A 22,202-nucleotide genomic window follows, 5' to 3' on the forward strand; every position below is an offset into this window, starting at 1 on the left:
AAGTTTTGATGTTTCTTCAAGCTAAAAAGTCAAAACATTCCAAGTTGTAAAAATTCATCCAGAGCCAGATATGGATATTTGTGCCAAAAAAATCATTTTGTTAGTTATGAAAATATTTCATTGAAACAATCATGTCACTAGCGTGCCTAAAAAAGAATATGTGAACAAAAAGCTCAGAAGTATACTTTTGTTCAAATGCTAAAGCAGTGAATTGTATAATGGCAAAGCTATTTTCTTTGTGGTTGGGCTTTTACTTAGTGGCATTTAAACCACTGAAATGTTTTAGCTTTCTGAAGTAAAAGAAATCCTTGCACTTAATGACTCACAACCAACCAGAGAGGATTTCCCCCCAGGGCCTCATCATTGGAGTTAGTAAAAAGGAGCTGCCAACATCTCACTTGGTTTCCACATAGTCTATATGCCTGCATCACACAAGGTGTGACATGTGCAAACATATTGTTGTTTAGTAGACCTTCTGAGAAACTGGACCAGGACTGAAATTGACATCAAACAAATTAAAAAGTTGTTACAATTTCTTTTATTTATTCTGACGTGTGACTTTTTTTCTTTTTTTCTTTTCTTGAATTAAAAAGTAAAGAAAACCCTGGAATGGTGCTAAAACCGTGTTACTTTCTGCAAACAATATTTTGGAATGAATTACTTATTTATCTTCTTTTCCATTCAAGTATAATGGATGATATTCTATTATTGATGGGATGCTTGGCTTAAATCCAGTGTCCAAACAGCCTTCCTACTCTCCAATAAGGAATTATATTATCAATATTGAGCATTTCAGAATGTGTCCCAGTAAATTGTCATCACTTTTTAATATAATGAAGTTGTTGGCCATTTGCAAAATGAAATGGCTCGTGGTTCATTTTTGTGACGTGAACGTACTGCAGTCCCTTGCATATTCAAAGTACACTATCAAAGTCTACAGTTGTGTCTAGAGTCAGAGTTCAAATTTAAGTTGTAGTCAAGGTGTTAAATCTATTGACTGTTTAGTTCAGTCTTTGATGCCACAGTGTGAGCTGTAGTAATGAAAAGAGAATGTGTTGGTCAAGGGTATGGCTTGTAAATTTTGCCAGTTCATTTCAACTCCTTTATTTATTCCAGCGTTCTTTTCCTCACTGTGTTTCAGGGCAGCATAGTCCACAGTGAAAGCAAGAGCTAAGAAAAAACGACAAAAATGTGAAAAGATCTCCTGAAGAGTCTGACCTTATCAACATGTTTAACAAAAGGACAAAGATTCACTGAGGTAAAAAGTACAAACTTATATTTTATGCTTGCAAATCAATGCATATTAAACTGTTATATACATACATATATACATATGTACATTTTACATCAGAAAATTTTTATAAGTATTTCCACAAAGACATATCTGCTAATTTAAATATGAACGTAACCTCATCATATAAAAATAAAATATTTAATTTCTATCTCACAGCCGTTGTTATTTGTTAATTTCGTTAACTATGAAGACAAACTTGCACTTGTACACTTGAAACTTGCTATGGTAGCTATTATATCACAGTGACCGTCATTTATAAGTTTAACATGCTCTCTAGTTTAGTAATTCATCTCTAAGTTCACACTTAGTCAAAAGATCAAGAGTGCATTGTTTCAAGTCTCTGGCTATTGAAACAGTAATGATACAGAGGTAAATGAACACAGAAAAAATAGCAATCTAAAGCACTATTGTGAAACTTCAGAAATGTATCAGTGCAGAGTAAAAAGTGTGATATTTAAGAAAACATTTATTTTCTGCATGTACAGTTGGTGTACCTGGTCTAACATATGATTTATTAAAAACAAGTGAACAAACTGTTCAGTCCATGGCCCTCTCCCCGTCAGCCTGATAAAAACAAGAGAGGGTCAAAACCTAATCAGGCCCTATTGATCTGCTTGCACTGATCCAGTCCAGAAGTCTTTGGACTTTAAATTTATAATCCTCGGAGGGTCCTTGGGGCTGTTCTTCATGCCTGATACAGTTCCTTTGCTGGTCATTATAATGAGGCTTTAAGCAGCTCGGTGACTGTAAATCTGCTACGCTAAGATTGCATTGCTTCAGATCTGACTGGACCTCACCTCGGTAAATCTCACATACAGAACCGGAGAATAATTTACTGCTCTTCTGCACAGTCGCCAGTGCAGCGCGAAGTCAGCAAATGATCCCAAGACACCGACACTGTCAAATTATGTCGCGGGTCTGGAAGAGTATTAAGTCCAAAATATCAACATCTGTACTTGGATGCTTGAGAAAATATTACTGAGACTGGTGCTTGATTAGTGCTGTTAGTCACATAGGTGTGAATGCTGAAATCAGCCTATATCCCCCTCATGCTGCTGTCTGTGGAAAAGCTTTAATCTTTAAAAGATGAAAAAAAGGTTTCTTTGAGAATGTTTTTCCTGTAGTTCGCGGAGATACTGACTATCATGGAGCCTAATTAGGGCACAGGTGAAACAGAGATTAAATAAATACATTTGGGTCGTTATGCTGACATTACTGGTTCAATATAACTGCCCTCTAATTACCTATTATCTGAAATCGCTCCAGAGCTGGTGTAAACTTGAACTAACTGATCACAGATCGGTTACAGGCAGCGGCACAGGACAGATCTGGATGAGTTGCAAGTGAGAGCAGCAGCGCACTAGAGCAGGTTGCTCCTTTTTGGCGGAGGGCAAAGTCCTGGTTGCCGATGTGGTCCCAAATGGGGGCTTCAGTGGATTTCAAAGCTGGATTGTTACGAAAGAACTTCACTATGTGACAGGAGACACCGCGCTGTGATGATAAAGTGACTAAATCTCACGCTTGTAGAATCCGGCATGTCCGAAAGCTTTGCTACGGAACAGCGCAGCTTTGAGTCTTCATCACTGACGACGGACCAGATGGTACCGTAAACATGAGTCGCGCACTCTCGATCCTCGCTTATCTTCTGCCTTTGATTCACTGTAAGTGTGTTTCCCCTTTCATTTAAGTAGCAATTTAAAATATTTCTAACATTTGGTACTGTGTGTGCGTCACCGCCAAATGTATCTCCATGTTGAGGAAACTACAAAAGAATGTATGCTTTTATTGTCCAAAAGTAGAATTTTCAATGCATAAGCTCGTTTAGGCTATTTTCAACTCACCTTTTAATTATTTTTTTAAAAACCAATATTTCTGTAGAAGACATAGATAGCTAAGCTTTTTAAATGTAGCTGAAATATGATATGAATCTATCTATCTATCTATCTATCTATCTATCTATCTATCTATCTATCTATCTATCTATCTATCTATCTATCTATCTATCTATCTATCTATCTGTTTTAAAATATCTGGTTTCGGGTCACAACCAGTACCATCCATGTTTTAAAAAAAACAAACAAAAAAAACCCAAAACAAAACAACATTTATAACATCAGACAATTTAGGAAACAATTAGTTAGCGAACATTTTTGGTTCACACTTTATGTTACAGGATTTGGCGCCATATTATTGCATTTATGAGATAATTCTTCAAGTGTGTCCAAGAAATAAAATGCCCCCCCCCCCTTTTTTTTTTGCCATTTATATCATATTAGTATATTATGTCATATCTAATAGTATATAAACCGCAGCTATCTTTGGCTCTCCGTTTTGTTGTTGCTGTAGTTTTTAAACTGATTAGATCAAGGTTCCAACTCCATTACAATGTAAAATAATGGGTTTTAAAGGTGTGCTGCACCAAATGACCTTTATCAACTCCAAAACAGCTTACAAATTTGTTTAACATGCCTGACCTCATTTTCAATCAGTGTAGCGTCAACACTATTAATTTCCCATATTAAACCTGCATGCACATATACACTTTAGATGCTATTCACAGCAGCTGCCTACAGTTGGTCTGGCTCAAGCAGTCTTTAGGTCTGAGGAAGAGGGAACTTGTTTGAGTCTGGCTTCCAAGAACTTTGAACGACATACCATCTGCTCAGTGGTGGTATGGAAGTCCTGCTGTGGTGAATAGGATCTTGGTGAGTGTCTGATAAAGGCACAGTCATGGCATTATTTACTGACCTGTGGGGGATAGACTGATATTACGCCACACCTCGCAAAGCTGCAGGAGTCTGTGAGTTGATGATGACACACACAGCTGGATACTGTTTCTAAAACCGCACACCATCATCACATGTAGCTGCAAGAAAAAGTCTGAAATTATCAGGATTGCTGAACTGGCTACACATAAAGTGCCTAAACTAATAAACCATGTACCCTTGTGCTCTCAGTATCTTTATTAAACACATCATGTAACGACAGCAAGAGACTTTCTGAATTTTCAGGACAAAAGTCAATTAATTTATACTTAATTCTTAGAATAATATTGCATAAGAAAAGTGTAAAAGTGGGCTTATTTATTAGTAATTTTTTACGAGACATATACCTAAATCTTTTCTACAGGTCTATCTGTTTATTTGCAATTTAGGTTAACAAAAATGACCCTAATTAGATGTTCCTATACCTGTTTATGAGACTTTTGAGAGGAATTTTGGACAATATGTCACTACAGTGCTGTTTAGTGCAGCTGTGTTTCTAGGATGTTTTAACAGCCCTTGTTAGGTCAGCCCTCAGCATCTCAGTTGGATTAAGGTCGGGTCAGGGCTTTGATTTTACAATTCCAAAATATGGATTTTTTTCCCCATCATTCTGTTTTAGGCTCATTGTCTTGTTGCATTACCCACACTGAGTTTCAGGTCATGAACTGCTGCCCTGACATTCACCTAAAAATGTTGAACTGGAACAGGATAACAAAGAAATCCCAAATCATGAAGTGTTCCACCATGATGTGGTGCACATTTTTTCCTCCAAAGAAAATTTAAACTTTGTCTCATTGCTCTCATTGGCGACGTTGTGTCAGTTAAATTTCCAGATAAGTGTCTGCCATCTTGTTAAGAGGTGTAAAGTTTTAAAACTGTTTTTTTATTATTTTAAGACTAGTGTGGCAGTCTTTCATTCGAGATTTTATTGATTTTTTTGCTGCTACTGTTTTTTCACATTTGGTGTGATCTTTGCTCCTTAGGATCTCCTAAGGAGAATACCATTTGTAGAGCATTTATCTAACTGTCAATAACTGAATGCTCAGGTCCTTAGAACAGCTTTTGTAGCCTTTCCAGCTTTGTGTATCCCTATAATGCGTCTTCTAAAGTGCTGTGAAAAACCGAACTCCCAATAAGCCTTAGAAGAAGTAATCAGCACAGAAGTGCAAATACTTTTTCTAGCCCTGAATGTTAATGATTAGTCAGTGTGTTCGATGAATTACCAGCCATTGAAAGCTATCAGTTTAGGCAGATATATTTTTGTGGCTTTTATGAATATCTGACTACATTTTATGAAAAATCAATGCAAAGATTTACTATTTGAACCTTGAATTTTGCCCTTGTAGTTAGTGATAAAAGTAACAAGTTTTCTTCAATGAGCACATTAGTACAAGTCTTGCTTTACTAGAGCATTCGCCACACATAAGTCAAGTCAGCAACTCCAAACCTTGTGGGGACATCAATAACCAGCTGCAAGTAAAGGAAATAGACGAGGTAGTATTACACGTATCTGCTCTGCTTCAGAAGAGAACTGACCATCTGTTTTAATCAGCCTTGCCTTCACACTTTACTTAGACATTATTTATCAGGAATAGGAGAGAAGGCTGAGTTCATGTGTTGGAATTCATAGTTTATTTTTACTTAAAATACAGATTTGTGGTTTGCTTTAAGCAAAGCTGTTACAAAAGCACAGTTATTAACATGTTGTGAAAATATCTGCCCTTCTACAAAATGTAATTACCTTTTTGGGAAATGACTTTTTGGGACTTTGGGACATTTTTATGTAATTTCCAGTAACACACAACCTTCCTAGTTTACATATTTGGGTGTTAATAATTGTGCTTTTGCTTCATGTTTGCTTAAAGCAAACCCACAGATGTGTAATTCTACCTTCCTTAAAAACTAAACAAGCAGTGTGACTGAAGCAATCCTCATTTATCTCGCTTAGAATTTCAGAGATTAAGCAAGTACTTAAATCATGTTAATCCACCCCCCCCCCCCTCAAAAAAAAAAAACAACAAAAAAAAAAACAAAACAACAAAACAAAACAGGAGTATGGTTAGATGAGTATTCTCTTTTACCAAAATTTAGTGTTAAAGCTGGAAGGTATCTAACAGTATATATAGTAAGTGTGTTCATGCCAGGGTGGTAGATTGTGTATTGTGGCACCATCAGTTCAAGCATTTTTACTAAAAACACAAAACCAATCACATCCCTAATCTTCAACTTCCCATTAAATAGTGTAGCTTTCATGTATGAGGTTTTATAGAAACCTAACAAACTTAATAATACAAGCTTTTAACACAGTTTTAAAAGAAATCTTTCGATTTACACTTTTTTTTTTAAAAAAAAGTTTTGTTTCTAAATACTGTACACTGAAAGTACAACAATAATAGAGAAAAATGAATCTCTCTTTTCACCTAAAATGCCCATTTCCTACTACCTTGTTTAATGTGGTCTTGATTTTTTTCTGTTGTATTTAAATAAGGTATTTTGTCTTTAACTGATTTGTGTATTACACTGTATATTGTAGATTATTTATAATGTAATATATCTATATAAAATATATGTATTTAAAAAATGTGATCTCATTCATTCCTCTTTATTATTGATCTAAAGCTGTTAAAGATTGTTTTCCAATCTCTGTTTGAGATTATAGTCTCTCCATTTTATTGGGATTAAGTTGTCTGGACAGAGGTGAGGCGGATGTGTGTACATAAATGTTGAAGAAAAGTGTGATGTCACCAGGTAGCAGCAGCGCTGACTCCGAAGAGCGGCTCATGAACTGGCTGCTGGGAAAAGATCGCTACAATCCCCTCATTCGCCCAGCTGTCAACAGAACCGAGAGAGTCACAGTAAAGCTGCAAGTGTCTCTGGCTCAGCTCATCAGTGTGGTAAGTGTGTACTCTTGCCCATTGTTAAGAAGTATGTATACTTATTTACATTTCTATGTATATTTCTATGTTTTTTTGTTAGAGACTTTGTGATGGTGACACAACAGGATATAAAGAGAAATTAAGTGTGAAAGATGGCGGGTAATAGAAAGCACACAGCAAGAGACAAAAAAAAAGAGCTTCGAGGAAGTAGTTAATTAAAGAGCAAGCTCTGCTGAAGAGCCATAGCTCTAAATGGATGGATGAAGCTGAGGATAGATCTGGTCAGCCGTGATCTCTGCCTCTGTCATGTCCAGATTGAAACTTCAGCACATTGGATTAAAAGGGGCCATAAAACTGTTTTGGCCACAGTGATAGAGGCTCTTCTCTGAATTACAGTGGAGGGTCCTCCCAGCTGCAGACTAAAGTAGCAAGGCTCGTTCACAGCTTCTGTTTATGAGTTTGCATTGTACCCCTTGGGGTAATTACCATTTGGTGTCACTTTATTGGAAGTGTATGTCACGGCAGTTTGATGACAGTGCAATCAAAAACATGTTAACAAGCAATCTGAGATGAAAGGAGTGTTCTTGTGCAGTGCAGTTCTTTTTTTAAAGGTTACTTTTAACCAGAGTAAACATGACAGTAAACAGGAAGGTCCAACCATGACTCAAATCAGTATAGGACTTATTTTTATTTTTTAAATAAAATTGCAGAAGCATATAATTTCCAGTTTTTGTTTAAACATTAATATACCCCAATAGGTCTTCAGCTCTTCATGTTTTAATTAACTAGAACAAAAATATAAAAAGAGTAAATGTCAGACACGAGTTCCTACTTCTCTAGGGCCAGTGTCTGGGTCTTAAACTTGTATTACCAATATAGGTAATTTCCCCCTAATATTTCATTTTCAGAATGAAAGGGAACAGATCATGACCACAAATGTTTGGCTCACTCAGGTAGGTGTGATGAAGCATTTTGTTTTGTACTGAGTGAGAATGTGTGTTAAATGTCCTTCATCTTGAACTTGAATCGTATCCGTATCCATTCTTCCTCTCTCTATGTGGAACAAACCGCTTCTGTAATTGTGCCCCAAACATAATTTACAGATAATGTAGCATGTAATTATAAATGAACTGCTATTGGGAAAGTGCACTGAATGGTTGGGTCCCTCTGTCTCTCCAGCACTGGGTGGACTACAGGTTGTCATGGGATCCTGCACAGTATGAAGGTATTGTCAAACTGCGCATTCCCTCCAGACATGTGTGGCTTCCGGATATTGTCCTGTACAACAAGTAAGCTCGGCTGACTTCTCAGTTTGTATTTTGAAGAGAGTTTCTGTCTGCACATTGCTGGTGTTAAATAAAAAAGATATTATTAATTTGTAAAATATTTGTAAATATCCTCTGATGCCCTTATCAAACATTTTGGATGGAACTGTAACAGCGTTATTGTAAAATGAATAAATAAAATGAAAAAAAGTGAAAAGTCAGTCATATCATAGAGTAAGTTATATTTCATGTTTTCACCCTCCTGGTTTCTGTCCTCTATCAATATATTTACCAGCTGTCTGCATTAATGAATGTCTATGCATTTGCTTTAGTGATTAACTGAATCTTTAACAATTATCTTCTTATTAAAAATAATTAATGCCACTATTACACATTATTAAAAATAGCTTTACCGTAAATTTCTATAATTTTGATAATGATAGCTTTAAAGGCCAATTTATATGCTGTTTTATTTCTATTTCCTCTCTTTCTCATAGTGCTGACGGAACCTATGAGGTAACGGTGTTCACTAATGTCATCGTCCTTTTCAACGGCAGCATCGAATGGCTTCCTCCGGCTATCTATAAAAGCGCCTGTAAAATCGAAGTCAAACATTTTCCCTTTGACCAGCAGAACTGCACTCTCAAGTTCAGATCTTGGACATATGACCATACAGAGATTGACCTGATCTTAAAGTCTGAGATGGCTAGTATGGATGATTTTACTCCCAGTGGAGAGTGGGATATCTTAGCTCTGCCAGGGAGACGGACTGTCAACCCTCTGGATCCCACTTATGTGGATCTGACATATGACTTTATCATTAAGAGGAAGCCTCTTTTTTACACCATAAACCTCATCATTCCATGTGTTTTGATCACCTCTTTGGCCATTCTAGTCTTCTACTTGCCTTCAGACTGTGGCGAGAAGATGACCCTGTGCATTTCTGTACTTCTGGCCCTCACCGTGTTCCTGCTTTTAATCTCAAAGATTGTTCCTCCAACATCATTAGATGTTCCCCTGATTGGCAAGTACCTGATGTTCACCATGGTCCTGGTGACCTTCTCCATCATCACCAGTGTGTGCGTGCTCAACGTGCACCACCGCTCTCCTAGCACCCATACCATGCCTTCTTGGGTCAAGCTGATATTTCTTGAGAAATTGCCTGCTTTACTCTTCATGAGGCGCCCTCATAACAAATCTGCACGCCAAAGATTGCGTCAGCATCGATGCTTAAGAGCTAAAAGAACCATTTTGGGCTTGGGATATCCAGTTGCATCCAAGGCAGATATCACCATGTCAGCTTCTGCGCTGCTGTCTTCAGACTCTGCCTTCTCTACACCAGGACACAAAAATATAACTCCTCCAGCAGGATACAGTCACTCCTATAGGAAGGGAGACCAGCGCTCTACTGATTTCCTTCCCACTAGTTTCACATCCACCCAGGACTTCCAACACAGGGACAACTCAGACTGGGCTGCTGATATCCAGGAGGCAGTGAATGGGGTGTGCTTTGTGGCTGAACACATGATGGGAGATGATGATGATCAGAGTGTATGTATACTTTTTGTAGCACATATTTCACCTGGCTATTATTTCATATTCTATATAGTGACTGTAGCTATTTTAATATTTGTTACTATAGCAGTACGTATACAGTATAACTCGTTTGGGTTTTGAGTGTGTATTGTGCAGTCCCCTGTGAGCCTTAAAATATTAAGCATAAGCATGCTTAGTACTTGCCAGTTCTACAGCTGTCTTACCATTTATATAAAAAGATATTTTCCTTGTACAATTAAGAGTCATGATAGTGTAATTAAAAAGGATCAACAAGGCTCTAACACAAAAGATCAAGTTCAATGTCTCAGCTTAACTCAGGTGAAGCCTAGCAGACGTCTGCTGTCAGTTACTGTATGTATTGGCAATCCAACTGTTACTCAAAGGCCTCCCCCATTAGAATGCAAACTTTATAAACTTAACCTGATGAATTATTAAAAAAAATACAGAAAATACTTTGTCATGGACTCATAACTTAGCCAGCGACAGAGACCAATTATTTTGGGTCCAGACTGTAAGCATAGTTTTTGCTCTAAACTTGTGCATTTGGGATCTTATTAGATTTTTCTTTAAAATCCCCAGAGTTTAACATTTGGGCTGGACCCAGAAGGCAATTAGCTTAGCTTACCATGTGTGGCAGCAGAAGTAAACAACTTGGGCCCTAAAGTTTAAATATCTACCTGCAAAGAAATTTACTAATAAGGTGCAGTTTTTAAGTTTACTCTGGTTGCATATGTTAATATCATAAAAGAGACAATCGGTTATAAGCTGTGTGCTGTAAAGATGTCATGAGCAACAACAGTGCAACACAGTGACAAGGCAACCTGTGGAGAAACTTGACAGATGTGGGTGCTCAACGGAATGTGATGTTTTTAACTGAGTTGAGTTTTTGTTTCGAGTCTGCTAATATTTCAGCATTTAATAACCAGCTGAGCGTCTTTGTTGTCGGCATCTAGAAGAGCTTTATATTGTCCTTTTTTCAAAACATTCTAAATCAAGAGAGTAAAAAGGTGAAAAAACATGCACCATAAATCATAATGCATGGCGTAGACCTCACAAATCCAATTGCTGACTAACTAAGCTAACCTATCTAGATATTGATCTGTTCACAGAATGGGTTTATAATGCTAACAAAAAGAGTGATATAAAGGTGACATTTCTGACAGTCCACATATGCGTGTTACTTTTGAGACAAATGACACAGAATTTACATGCAGATAAATATAACTTTATAAGTTTAGTTTATACTAATCTGTGTATGTGAAGTGGATGCTTAGATTTCATGTGATAGAAAGACTCATGCATTTGTTATTCTCTTTATTGGAATAATATGATGGTCCTGATGGGCCTCTGTTGTGGGAATAGCATCACCATCAATCTGTCTACAGTGCCATTATTGCTATCACCAGTTTTGCCTAGGGAAATAACGTTAGTTCAACCACATTTATTATGAAGTTAATTGCAGTCTACCTCCACTTCATTCATTAGGTGAGGTAAACAGAATATGGAACTATTTTAGTTGTTGTTGTTATATATAATATATCAGGTGTCAGATGCCAGCACGTAGCCTGGTCACAATAAACTGGGTTACAGCCATTTGTACTCAAATTATAACATTTTCCTCACACTCCAGGGCGCTTGAGGTGTAGGAGGGAAAACTACTAACCCTAAGTAGTGGCTGTAACTCACCAAACTGAAGGCAGATTTTGATTTTATCATTCACTTTCTCCCTTCAAATCAATAGATACCAGCAAATCAATAACAGATCAATAGGGAGGAAACCAGGAATGAGAAATAGCTCGTTTCAAGAACCACTACAGACAGCACTGATGATGAGGTGAAAGGGTCAATAGATATTCCAATGTACAGAATGCAGCACTATGGAGACCGATCCTTTAAGGGTTTTGCCTTGTTCCATGAAATGCATGAAGAAACGTTTTATAGAATATTATGTGTTCCCATTAAAACTAACAAGCATTTGCTTTTTTATTTATTGTCTTCATTTGGTTTCTATATTTCAACACGTTCTAACAGTATTAATTAATCTTACTGCTCTGCAATATTATACTTTGAAAAAAATATCAGCATGAAGAACCATGTACATTGACTAACTGAAATTATTTTATTGATTTCTGTGTTTTTGCAGGTTATAGAGGACTGGAAGTATGTGGCCATGGTAGTGGATCGTCTGTTTCTGTGGATCTTTGTGATAGTGTGTGTGGTGGGAACCCTGGGCCTGTTTCTCCAGCCTCTTTTCCAGAGTCAGATTGTTGCCAACCATGTGCCCAGTTCGGACATTCCTCGCATTTGATCCTCATGCAGAAAGACTGAGCTACTTCAGGGTTTTCATAAGAAACTGTGCTATTAGGACAATATTATGTATGAGGGTATAGAGGCTTGTAAAAGTTTTGATGTCTTTTTAGTTTTTGCTTAGCACTGTGCTGGCAGGTAACAGAATCACTGATACAATGTCGTCTGTGCCAAATCGTACCCAGAGGGTTTGATAAAGTACTTGTAAACATGTAAGGTATGGTACAAAATAAATAAAAGCCACTTATTATCATATAGTATTTAAAACAATATGCCCTAAAACAGTAAATCACCCAATATGTTAAGGAATAGTTACATTTGCATATGTTAAAATGCAGCATCATTCACTGAGGCTGCTGTTTCTTCAAAGGATGGGTGTAGCTTTCACTGCACTGAAGTATGCTGAACTGTTGCAGTAATATACATAATGTGATAAATATACTGTATGACTGCTCTCAGATGTAGTGTGACCTGTCATCTGTGTTACTGTGTCACTGAAATACAATGAAGAGCTGTGTGCTCTTTTAGTTTGATTAAATGCATGAAATTGCCTATAAAGTCTTAAAGATGTCAGGGTTTTGCCAATGTGCTTATTTAATCTGTACTGCTGGTGATAAAGATCAGAGCCAATGTGTTCATTTAGGGTGAGCCAGTTAGGATGGTTTATCATATAGATAAAACAGTTGTTCACTCTCAGTGCAAAAAAAAAAAAGCAAGACAACGCAAAAAATACTGACACAACAAAACTTTTAGAGCTGGTCTTTATTGCGGTGTTTTAAGGTTGAGTACTTTCCATAGCCATTCCATATCACTGACATGTAACTGTTAGTAACTATTTCTCCTAAATTTATATATATATCAAGGGTCTAAATAAACAAAACAAAACAAAAAAAAGAAAAGAAAAAAAGAGATACTCTAGAATTTGTTTGTTTCATGCTGCAGTAATATGAAGGCTCATTTGTGCATTGACACTAAAAGCACCAAATCTTTGATAAGTGCTCATTTTTTACAGATGGGCAATTGTAAGCACACACATAAATGGAATAAAACAAAGCAGACAAACGCAACCTACACTAACACACAAATGAAACGACACAATGCTTACAGCTCACTAAACAGTGCTGAGTGTGCTCATTAAAGGTTCTGCAGACTTTGGGTATTTTGTGAGCCATGCATGTAAATCAAGAGATAGCAATAAACATCTGTGTTTATGGATCGACTGGCTTTATTTTAATCTTAGTTTACAGTTTTTCCAAATGGTTAACTGTTTTTTTCATGCGCCTGTTAACTTCCATTTATTATTGAAGCAGGATGTTGCAATTCCACGGCACATATCCATAAAAAATATTTCTTCTGGTTCAGACCAAAAGGAGTTTTGTTTTCAACAATCATTCCCAAGCCTTATGTCAGCAGTTTTTTGTCATTAGGATACATATGCAAATATATTTAGCAGAGTATTTATTTTAATGCTTGTGTCTCCCAAGAGGATTTAATACACTGCAGTCCACTCATGGAATAAATAAATACACATATTTCCAGAGAGATCATTTCAGTTTTATCTGTTATATAGCTGTTTGGGGTGATGTGACTGTGTGTCAGATATGAAGGACAATGGCTGTTAAGTCTTGGGAAGCTGACCATCCAATGGTGTGACTGGAGGTGAAAGATTTGCACCACTCAACATTTTACCCCCGTTTACCCGATTAAGTCGCCATATTCTGCATATTTTGTATTATTATTTTTGCAGTGCATGGCTCCTGACTGTGACTGGTTGTATGCCTCAGTGTGGCTCTGCCTCCCTCACTCGCTCGCTCCCTCTGCTCGCTCGTTCTGTCGGGTGATGCGGACGAGCTCTTATTCCTCCACTTTCCTCCTGTGTGCTCCGTGGATCGTTGCTGCAGCTGACCCTGGAATTATCTGGCATTTGTCAATTTGAACAGGATGAAAACCAGGTTTCACTTCTTATCTGGTCCCTGTGCTTTCTTTCTGTGTCTTCTGTCAGGTGAGTAAGAAGCTGGTAGCATGAAATCTACTTGTTGCTTTAGGGAAATGTAAAAAAAAAAAAAAAAAAAGCAATAGATCTAATTATTTTTGAAGGCTACGTCTATTGGGTTATGTAAAATTTAATGCAGTGCATCAAGGAATCATGCATGTGTTCAAATCCTTAATCTTATACAATCAGGATAACAGTAATATGTTGATGTAGTTGCTGTTCTCTGTAAGAGACATACTGTGTTAAGAATGATGCCAAATCACTCAAGTTAGAAAGAAAAGAACTTGAAATTAAAAAATGACAAAAAAGGTTGTGAAACTGTCAAATTTAGAGTTCTACTTTGGGTGGTAAATGGTAAAGCAGAAAAAAAATAGATCACAGTTAAACTGTATAATCATTTAAATATGCAGTGAGATTCCCATGGCTGACATTGTGCTCCTGTCCAGGAGGCACATGTTCAGATGCAGAGCATAAGCTCTTCTCTGGGATATTTTCCAACTACAACCAGTATATACGGCCGGTGGAAAATGTATCTGATCCAGTCATTGTGCAGTTTGAGGTGTCCATGTCACAGCTGGTCAAAGTGGTAAGTAGCAAGAAAATGTTTTTCCTCAGTGTCGGAGCTGATGCCCGGAGTGTTTGTGATTTATGGGGCAGCTATTTCACCTCTATAAAACAAATATCACTCTGCTTAATAAACATGACCTTAGATTACTCTTGCCTATAAAGAGTAGAAATTGTAGAAGATCTGTGTGTATACAAGGCTTAAAACTTGTGTTTTTACATCTCAAAGATATAGTTTGTGTGCTGCTTTGCAGACTTTTACTGAAACAAAATTTAGGGGAAGGTGGTAATTTAGACACCGTATCATAAGCTTGAGATACCCTCTCACGTTACACAGTAGCTCCTGGGACCTAGATGAAAGGGCGGACAATTGGGCTGTTTTTCTGGCCAAGACAAGGTGGGAAATGTCAGCTGTCTGAGTACCTCTCAGGCACCCCCTATCACTCAGTCACTGCCACTTCAGATGGGCACTCCTAGATTTCTCTGCTAGAGTTTGTTGACTGCAGACTGCCGTTCCAGACAGACGACTGTGTCACTTGACGCAGACAGGTTGAGCGCAGGTGGTGTTAATAAGCATAGCAAAGGACTGTTTGGCAAGCAATACAGCTTCATTCACACAATAAATTGTTTGGAAATACAGAATGTACTATTTATTTGCTTTTTTAAGGAATATGTTTTTTTAGTGTTTGCCTCTTTTTTCTTTTATTGTTACCCTTATTGCACCATTGCTCTCTTTTAACCCTTTATGTCAAACAATACTTTGGTGCTATAATGGTCTAACAGAAAGAAAATGCCGGTCAAAAACAGGTAACAGTATTTCACTGTGTATAAACTAGTAACCATCAGGTGACACCTCATGCATCTTCTTTTGCCTCTGTGCAAACAAGGTGTTTTTATTTTTTCAAAGGATCTAAATAAATATTAAAGATCTGTCTGATCAGACAATGATGATATGGAGAGAGAGATATTTTGTTACATGATCCTTAACTCATTTAAAGTAGCAAGCCAAGCTAGAGTGCTGATGGATGACTGTTATTCCCTCTGCACACCTGGTGCTCCAAACTCAGAAGCATTTGGTTCACCTTCAACAACTCCAACATGGCTATATGAGCTAATTTAGAGCATCAATACCTTATGGGCTGGGCAAACTAACATTATCTCACAATCAGGGATCAAACCACATGATCACTTGGTAATGGCAATGTGCATTTTGGTCTCAGAGGCTGTTCTGCTAAAGATAGTAGATGTAGTATATGATCTACAGCCAACATTCAGTTCTGCATCCTTGTTAAAACAAAATCTGCAAATATTAATTTAATCATCTGATTTTGACTACAAAAAATTATTTTGCGTCTTTTAGGATTTTGAGTGATTTAATTATGAACCACAGAGTGTGTGTCTTATCTATCCAAGTGACATGAAATAACTGTTCTCCCAAAGATATTCAGAAGAGGTTAAACTAAAGCCTTCTGTCAACCATTGAATCTAAGAGCTATTCTGGATACAAGATGGTCACATGAATGGTTAATGTTTGCGCTCAGTCATGAGATTGGTTCATTCACGGTCTAAGTCACACAGAAATCTGACCCTCAGTTGTTTTGTCTCCCATCTTTAGTCCCTCTGCTCCAGCTGTATCACTGAATTGCTAGTAAAAAAAAAAAAGTTAAAGGCTGCGACCTACAAGCCCCAGCTGTCATGTGTATTATGCTCCAGGCATGCAGGACTCAGGTGCAGATCTCTGAAACCTTTTGCGCTGATGCTACAGAAGCACAGACAAAAATCTCAGCAGTGAATTGGATGATTGCCTGTGACAGTTATTATTACTGTTTTAACTTTATTAATAACATGTACTTAGTTTTCTTTGCTTCAGTGTCCTCATTATCTATTATCTTCTACCCTCTTCTCAGGATGAAGTCAATCAGATCATGGAGACCAATTTGTGGCTGAGACATGTAAGTTTATTGTTCAAGACTGTGCAAACAGACCTTGAGCAAGGACACCAAGTCTAGATCCAACCTTCTGTCATGCGTGATTCTTTGGAGCTAGACTGACAGGTTGAATTATTCATAGGAGGAAGCTTTTTAAACACATTGATCCGTGTGATCATATTTTCTTTCAAAGAAAATCAAATAAACTGAATGCACTTACATTTCATAACCAATTTGCATTTTAATGCAATGACAGTAGTTAAGAAATCTAGAATATCCGAATATGGAATATTCATCCATTATGGGTTCGTACAGTTAAAGTGAATCTGGAAGAGAAAGTTCAGTGATTATCCGCTATTTTTCTTTTTTTGCAATGCTGCATAGTGCAATGAACTAGTAATGAGTCAGATGAGGTAGGGCGGGTCTCCTGTTCCAATTTTACATGTACTGAGCAAGCACACATCTGTGACAGAGCCAGTCTTCTACTAAATGTTGAGCTTTAATTGTTCTTAGGAGTTCAGGGCTGGAGCATTGCTTCTCTTATGTTAATCTCATCTGTTGTTTTTAGTATATCTCTGGGAAATACTCATCAGGGGCGAGACACATTTCTCCTGCTCTCCATCCCATCTTGCACTACACTCTGGATACATGCTGTTTTTGTAATTAAGTCAAATTTTTTACAGCTCTCTGGGGTTGCTTTGATGTACTGGTTTCATGAGCCTCATGAGGATCACTGGTCGTCCTGATGAACAGTGTTCAAAAGATCCATAAAACACACTATAAAGTGTGATTCAAGTCACACGTGTACTATATATCCTTGTGTTTATGTGCTACCTTTGGAGATAGTGACATTATTTCTTTATTTTATGTGGAGCATTTTACAAGCAAATGCATATAAAAACGGACAAGAGATAATTACCAGGAGGAAGCATTTTCGGACTCATTATATTAACTTTTTTTAACTTTTCAGCACGCACCTCCATGGCTAACACTGTGGTTTTTCACTATAGTTTATCACAAAGATAGGCTATAATACTTATTATGATACATGCTGGCTTACTGACATTTCCATTCATGCCAAAATCCTACTGTGACACAACTATAGACTAGTTCTTTTGATATACCGCCAACTGTTGCTTTGTATTAGTTGTTTCTTTAACATACCGATGTTTTTGTAACTAATATGTTCTAGCGATTAAATATGTTTAAAAACATTTTTGAATGAACAGGGTGGAAGGTAATTATTGAACTGTCACATTCTGTTTCAAGCTTTAATCTAACCAAACAGATCTCCAGAAAACTGATTTAAAACCCTTTTACACATGCATCAAATTGACTCTGAAACTCATACCTGTTAATTCTCAGACTTTTTTTTATGTAAAAGAAATTTTTCTGCTTTGTTTCTCAGATCTGGAATGACTATAAACTTAAATGGAACCCAAAAGATTTCGGAGGCGTCGAGTTTATCCGAGTGCCGTCCAACAGGATTTGGAAGCCAGACATTGTGCTGTACAACAAGTGAGCATAATAACAAAAACCTGGCACAGAGTCTTCATTGATTGTTTATTGCTGCAAAGGATGTCTGTACAGTAACAAAATGTTATCGATCTACATTGTTCATTCAGCATGGGTCATTTCTTCTTTTGAAGATTCTTAGGGAAGCTATACATAACATCACATGGTGCATTTACTGAAACCCCAGGGCATCTTTTTAATTGATATTTTCATAACTCAATAGTTGCTTATATCTATCTGGTTAGTATTCAGTGGCTCAGTTGTCTTTTACTGTCCTTCCTTTCAATGTTCCATTCTCACTCTTCTTTTGTCTTTTTCTACAGCGCAGTTGGAGATTTCCAGGTTGATGACAAAACAAAGGCCCTGCTTCGCTACAATGGCGATGTCACCTGGATCCCTCCAGCTATCTTCAAGAGCTCCTGCAAGATTGATGTCACATATTTCCCATTTGATTACCAAAACTGCACAATGAAATTTGGTTCATGGACCTATGACAAAGCCAAGATCGACTTGGTGCTGATTGGCTCAACTATTAACCTCAAGGACTTCTGGGAGACAGGCGAGTGGATGATCATTGATGCACCTGGTTACAAACATGATATTAAGTACAACTGCTGCGAGGAGATCTACACTGATATCACATACTCTTTGTACATCCGTCGTCTCCCTCTTTTCTATACAATCAATATGATCATCCCATGCCTCCTCATCTCCTTCCTCACAGTGCTCGTCTTCTACTTGCCCTCTGACTGTGGTGAGAAAGTAACACTGTGCATCTCTGTCCTGCTGTCTTTGACCGTCTTCCTCCTCGTCATCACAGAGACCATCCCTTCCACCTCACTAGTGATACCCTTGATTGGCGAGTACCTCCTCTTCACCATGATTTTTGTCACTCTCTCTATTGTCATTACTGTTTTTGTGTTGAACGTCCACTACCGCACCCCGAAGACACATACAATGCCCTGCTGGGTAAAGCGTGTGTTTCTTGAACTGCTGCCCAGGGTGATGTTCATGACCAGGCCAGAGAGAGATCCTGAGAAGGTGACTGTGGCTGGCAGTGTTCAGACGATGCATTCGAAATCCTGCGCCATTCATTCATTAGGTACTCTACAAAAGCAGCACAAACCTCAGGCCCTTGCCAACAGCTTGGTGTCAAGTTTAACAAACCGGCAAAGACTTTTTAATAACACAGAGCTTTCCAATCTCAATAACTTGGGTGGAGACTCGATCAAATGTCCTAGCTCTGGGTTCTTGTGCTGTGAGGGCCGCTGCAACTGCTGCTGGCAGAAGAGAACCGGCAAGTTGCCTGCAGATTCTGGAGGAGGGAGTGGAGGACTGAGCAGCCTAGGACCATTGAGTGGAGGCAGTGCTGTGGGTGTTGGAGTGGGGAGTCAATGCTCCAGCTCAGAGTCTTTGGATGGAGGAATAATGCCTCTTCTGTGTCTTTCTCCTGAGGTCAGGGAAGCTATTGAGAGTGTCAAATACATAGCAGAAAATATGAGACTACAGAATGAAGCAAAGGAGGTGAGTACTCAAAAAAGCAAGGCTAAAACCATTTAATGTCATACAGCTTTCAAATAAAGAATTACAATATTGCTGTAACATTGAACATGTTTTTGTCTTGATCCTCTCATAGGTTCAAGATGACTGGAAATATGTTGCCATGGTTATCGACAGGATCTTCCTATGGGTTTTTGTGCTCGTGTGCATCCTAGGAACAGCTGGCCTTTTCCTCCAGCCTCTATTACTTGGGGAAGATATTTGATTCAGTTTGACAAAACTAATACTAATACTGCAGACTGCTGAATTCCGAGAATATGTTTCACAGATGCTTAGAAAAAGTTTCAAAGCCAAGTTGAAATCATGACAAATGTTGATGGTATTTCAATAGAAGTGTTTCGTTTTCTTCATAGATTCATAAATCCTAAGGACATGGCTGCATTTAGGGTGATTTTAACTGAAAATGTTTAAGTGTCTTTAAAAATGCTAAATGTTTCCCAAAGCCAAAGCCAACACAGACTCAGATACTCTGATCATTCAACAGGTAAGCTTCACTAGAAGTGAAGACTGGGGCACATTATTACATGAAAATGACATAACCTTTCTATAGCTGTGATATTTTGTTTTGATTGGCTGTTTTACTTAATAGTCTCACTAAAGTGATGTATAATATCATGTGTGACAGACTTCTGTGGTTGTGTATCCTTCTGTATTTATCTTCTGTATGTAGTTAAGCTCTGCTAATGTTTGTGACTATTATAAAACCAGCTACAAGAAGTCAAGACAAGCCAAATGGCTTTATGACTTGTGGAATGCTTCAGTCTCAGAATGAGACTTGAATGGGATGCAGCACTTCATAAGGTACTGTCTACAGAACTGTTTTGCAATCGACCTGTGATTTTTGTTTGGATTGATAAATAGTGAGTAATTATACCTGAAATATGTCTATATAGATAGACATATTTCAGGTACTTGCTTTGAGCTTTTTAACAATAAAAATCAACTTTAAACAAACCTTTTTTTTTTAACTTCATACAAAGGTTAGTACAGTAGAGTGGGAGGGGAAAAAATCAAATTCACCACTGCGGCAGTATACTTGGAATAATTGTCATCAATATTGGGTAAAACCATTTGCAGGGTATCACATATAAGATGGTCTTCTTAGCGTGATGGTCCAGGGTCACCTGGCACAAGACGATAGTGGGAGTTGAGCCACCTGAGAAGAGATCTCAAAACTTCCCTGTAGGTAGCCGACAGTTGGTGTTGTAAGCCACCCCCTGTGTTGTGGGCCTCTTTCACTGCTCTTTCAGACCATCTGTCTTCTCTGTACAAAAATTTGAACATTGGCTGGGTTTGAAGTGCACCGGGATGACGTGCTCGGGAAAAACAAAACAAAACAAAACACCTCCTCAGTTTCTCCGACAAAGCTGCTATATAAGGGATGACAATATTGTTCTGTTTGTCATTCTGTTTCTCCCTAGTTGGTGTCCGACATTCTTTCCTGTGTATCTTTGCTGATTTAATGAAAGCCCAGTCAGGATAACTACATGTTTTAAGATAAGGGGCAGGTGCCACTGGAGTTTAAATGCCTGGGACTCTCCACCATTTAAAGAAAGATTGTAGGCTAATTCTTACTTCTTTCTTAAAGTAAGTATATCGAATCAGGCCACAGAAAATTCTAAGTTGGGTTCTTTATGCTTCCAGATATCACATCGAACTGTCAAACATTATAAAATTTAATGGAGATGTTCAGGTTTGAAAATCAAGCAGTGCAGTCTGTGTTTAAAGACTGCCACCCTGTGGTAAATCTTTGTTACTACAAATTACTTCCTGTTCGTTTTATAAAGGGATATATGTTTGTTCTGATTGTTGCTATAAAATATCTTTATTTGATCACACATCTGAAGTCACTACAAACAGCTGCTGCTTACCTTTAAAATGGTTGCTATTCAGAAAGTGTAAAACCTATGAAAATGTCATTTATGAATTGTGAGGATACTGGAACCATATGACCACACCATACACACACACATACAAACACACAACTTTAGGTTGCATTTGTAGGAAATAAGTGGCATTGACAAACATTTACATGCAATTAAAAGCAAAGAGAAATATTCTTTGAGTTTATTCTCTATTTATCTACCTCTGAATTATTGTCTGTAAATCCAGAGGTAAAGATTTGGTCAAAGTTAGTATAATCTGTTTGGTCAGCTGGATCAGAATCTTTCTTTAGTCAGTGTCAACCAGTGCACTCTTCAGAAAAGCTAACGTGTGTGTCTCTGTGTGTGGTTGCTTTTTAGTTTGCTTAATTTGTGGATTAAATTTTTATGGAGATTGTATTGCATTTGAATCGCTATAGTTATTTTCACTTTTCATTGTATATATATGTCCTCCATTGTGCCATAGTCAAAGACATACAGTTAGTGGAGGTTAGCTGGTGATCCTAAATTGCCCAGAGGTGTGAGTGTAAATTGCCACCTGTTTGTCTGTGTTAGCCCCGTGACAGACTGTTGACCTGTCCAGGGTGTACCCTGCCATTGCCTCCACCCCCCACTACACTCCCACCCAAACCAAATTGCATAAGCAGAGGAAAATGGACGGATGCATTTTTTCTATGGAACGCCAGGACTGCCAT

The 22,202-nt window shown here is 37.8% G+C and overlaps 2 protein-coding genes across 2 annotated transcripts; both read left to right on the forward strand.

Moving 5' to 3' along the window:
• The first annotated feature begins 2,527 nt into the window (after window positions 1-2,527).
• On the forward strand, window positions 2,528-13,279 carry chrnb4 (cholinergic receptor, nicotinic, beta 4 (neuronal)). The gene is given in 7 exon segments (XM_026172932.2): window positions 2,528-2,881; window positions 2,884-2,955; window positions 6,808-6,953; window positions 7,844-7,888; window positions 8,115-8,224; window positions 8,698-9,751; window positions 11,901-13,279. Coding segments are annotated over 7 exon segments (1,644 nt in total). The 5' UTR covers window positions 2,528-2,829; the 3' UTR covers window positions 12,066-13,279.
• A 622-nt stretch (window positions 13,280-13,901) lies between these two features.
• Window positions 13,902-21,681, forward strand: chrna3 (cholinergic receptor, nicotinic, alpha 3). Its single transcript, XM_026172945.2, has 6 exons — window positions 13,902-14,066; window positions 14,504-14,643; window positions 16,529-16,573; window positions 17,958-18,067; window positions 18,388-19,588; window positions 19,701-21,681. The coding sequence occupies exons 1-6, from the start codon at window positions 14,006-14,008 to the stop codon at window positions 19,827-19,829; spliced, it is 1,686 nt and encodes a 561-aa protein (XP_026028730.1). The 5' UTR covers window positions 13,902-14,005; the 3' UTR covers window positions 19,830-21,681.
• The last annotated feature ends 521 nt before the right edge of the window (window positions 21,682-22,202 follow it).

Source organism: Astatotilapia calliptera, chromosome 1, assembly GCF_964374335.1.
Source record: "Astatotilapia calliptera chromosome 1, fAstCal68.1, whole genome shotgun sequence".
In the NCBI taxonomy this organism is placed as follows: domain Eukaryota; kingdom Metazoa; phylum Chordata; class Actinopteri; order Cichliformes; family Cichlidae; genus Astatotilapia; species Astatotilapia calliptera.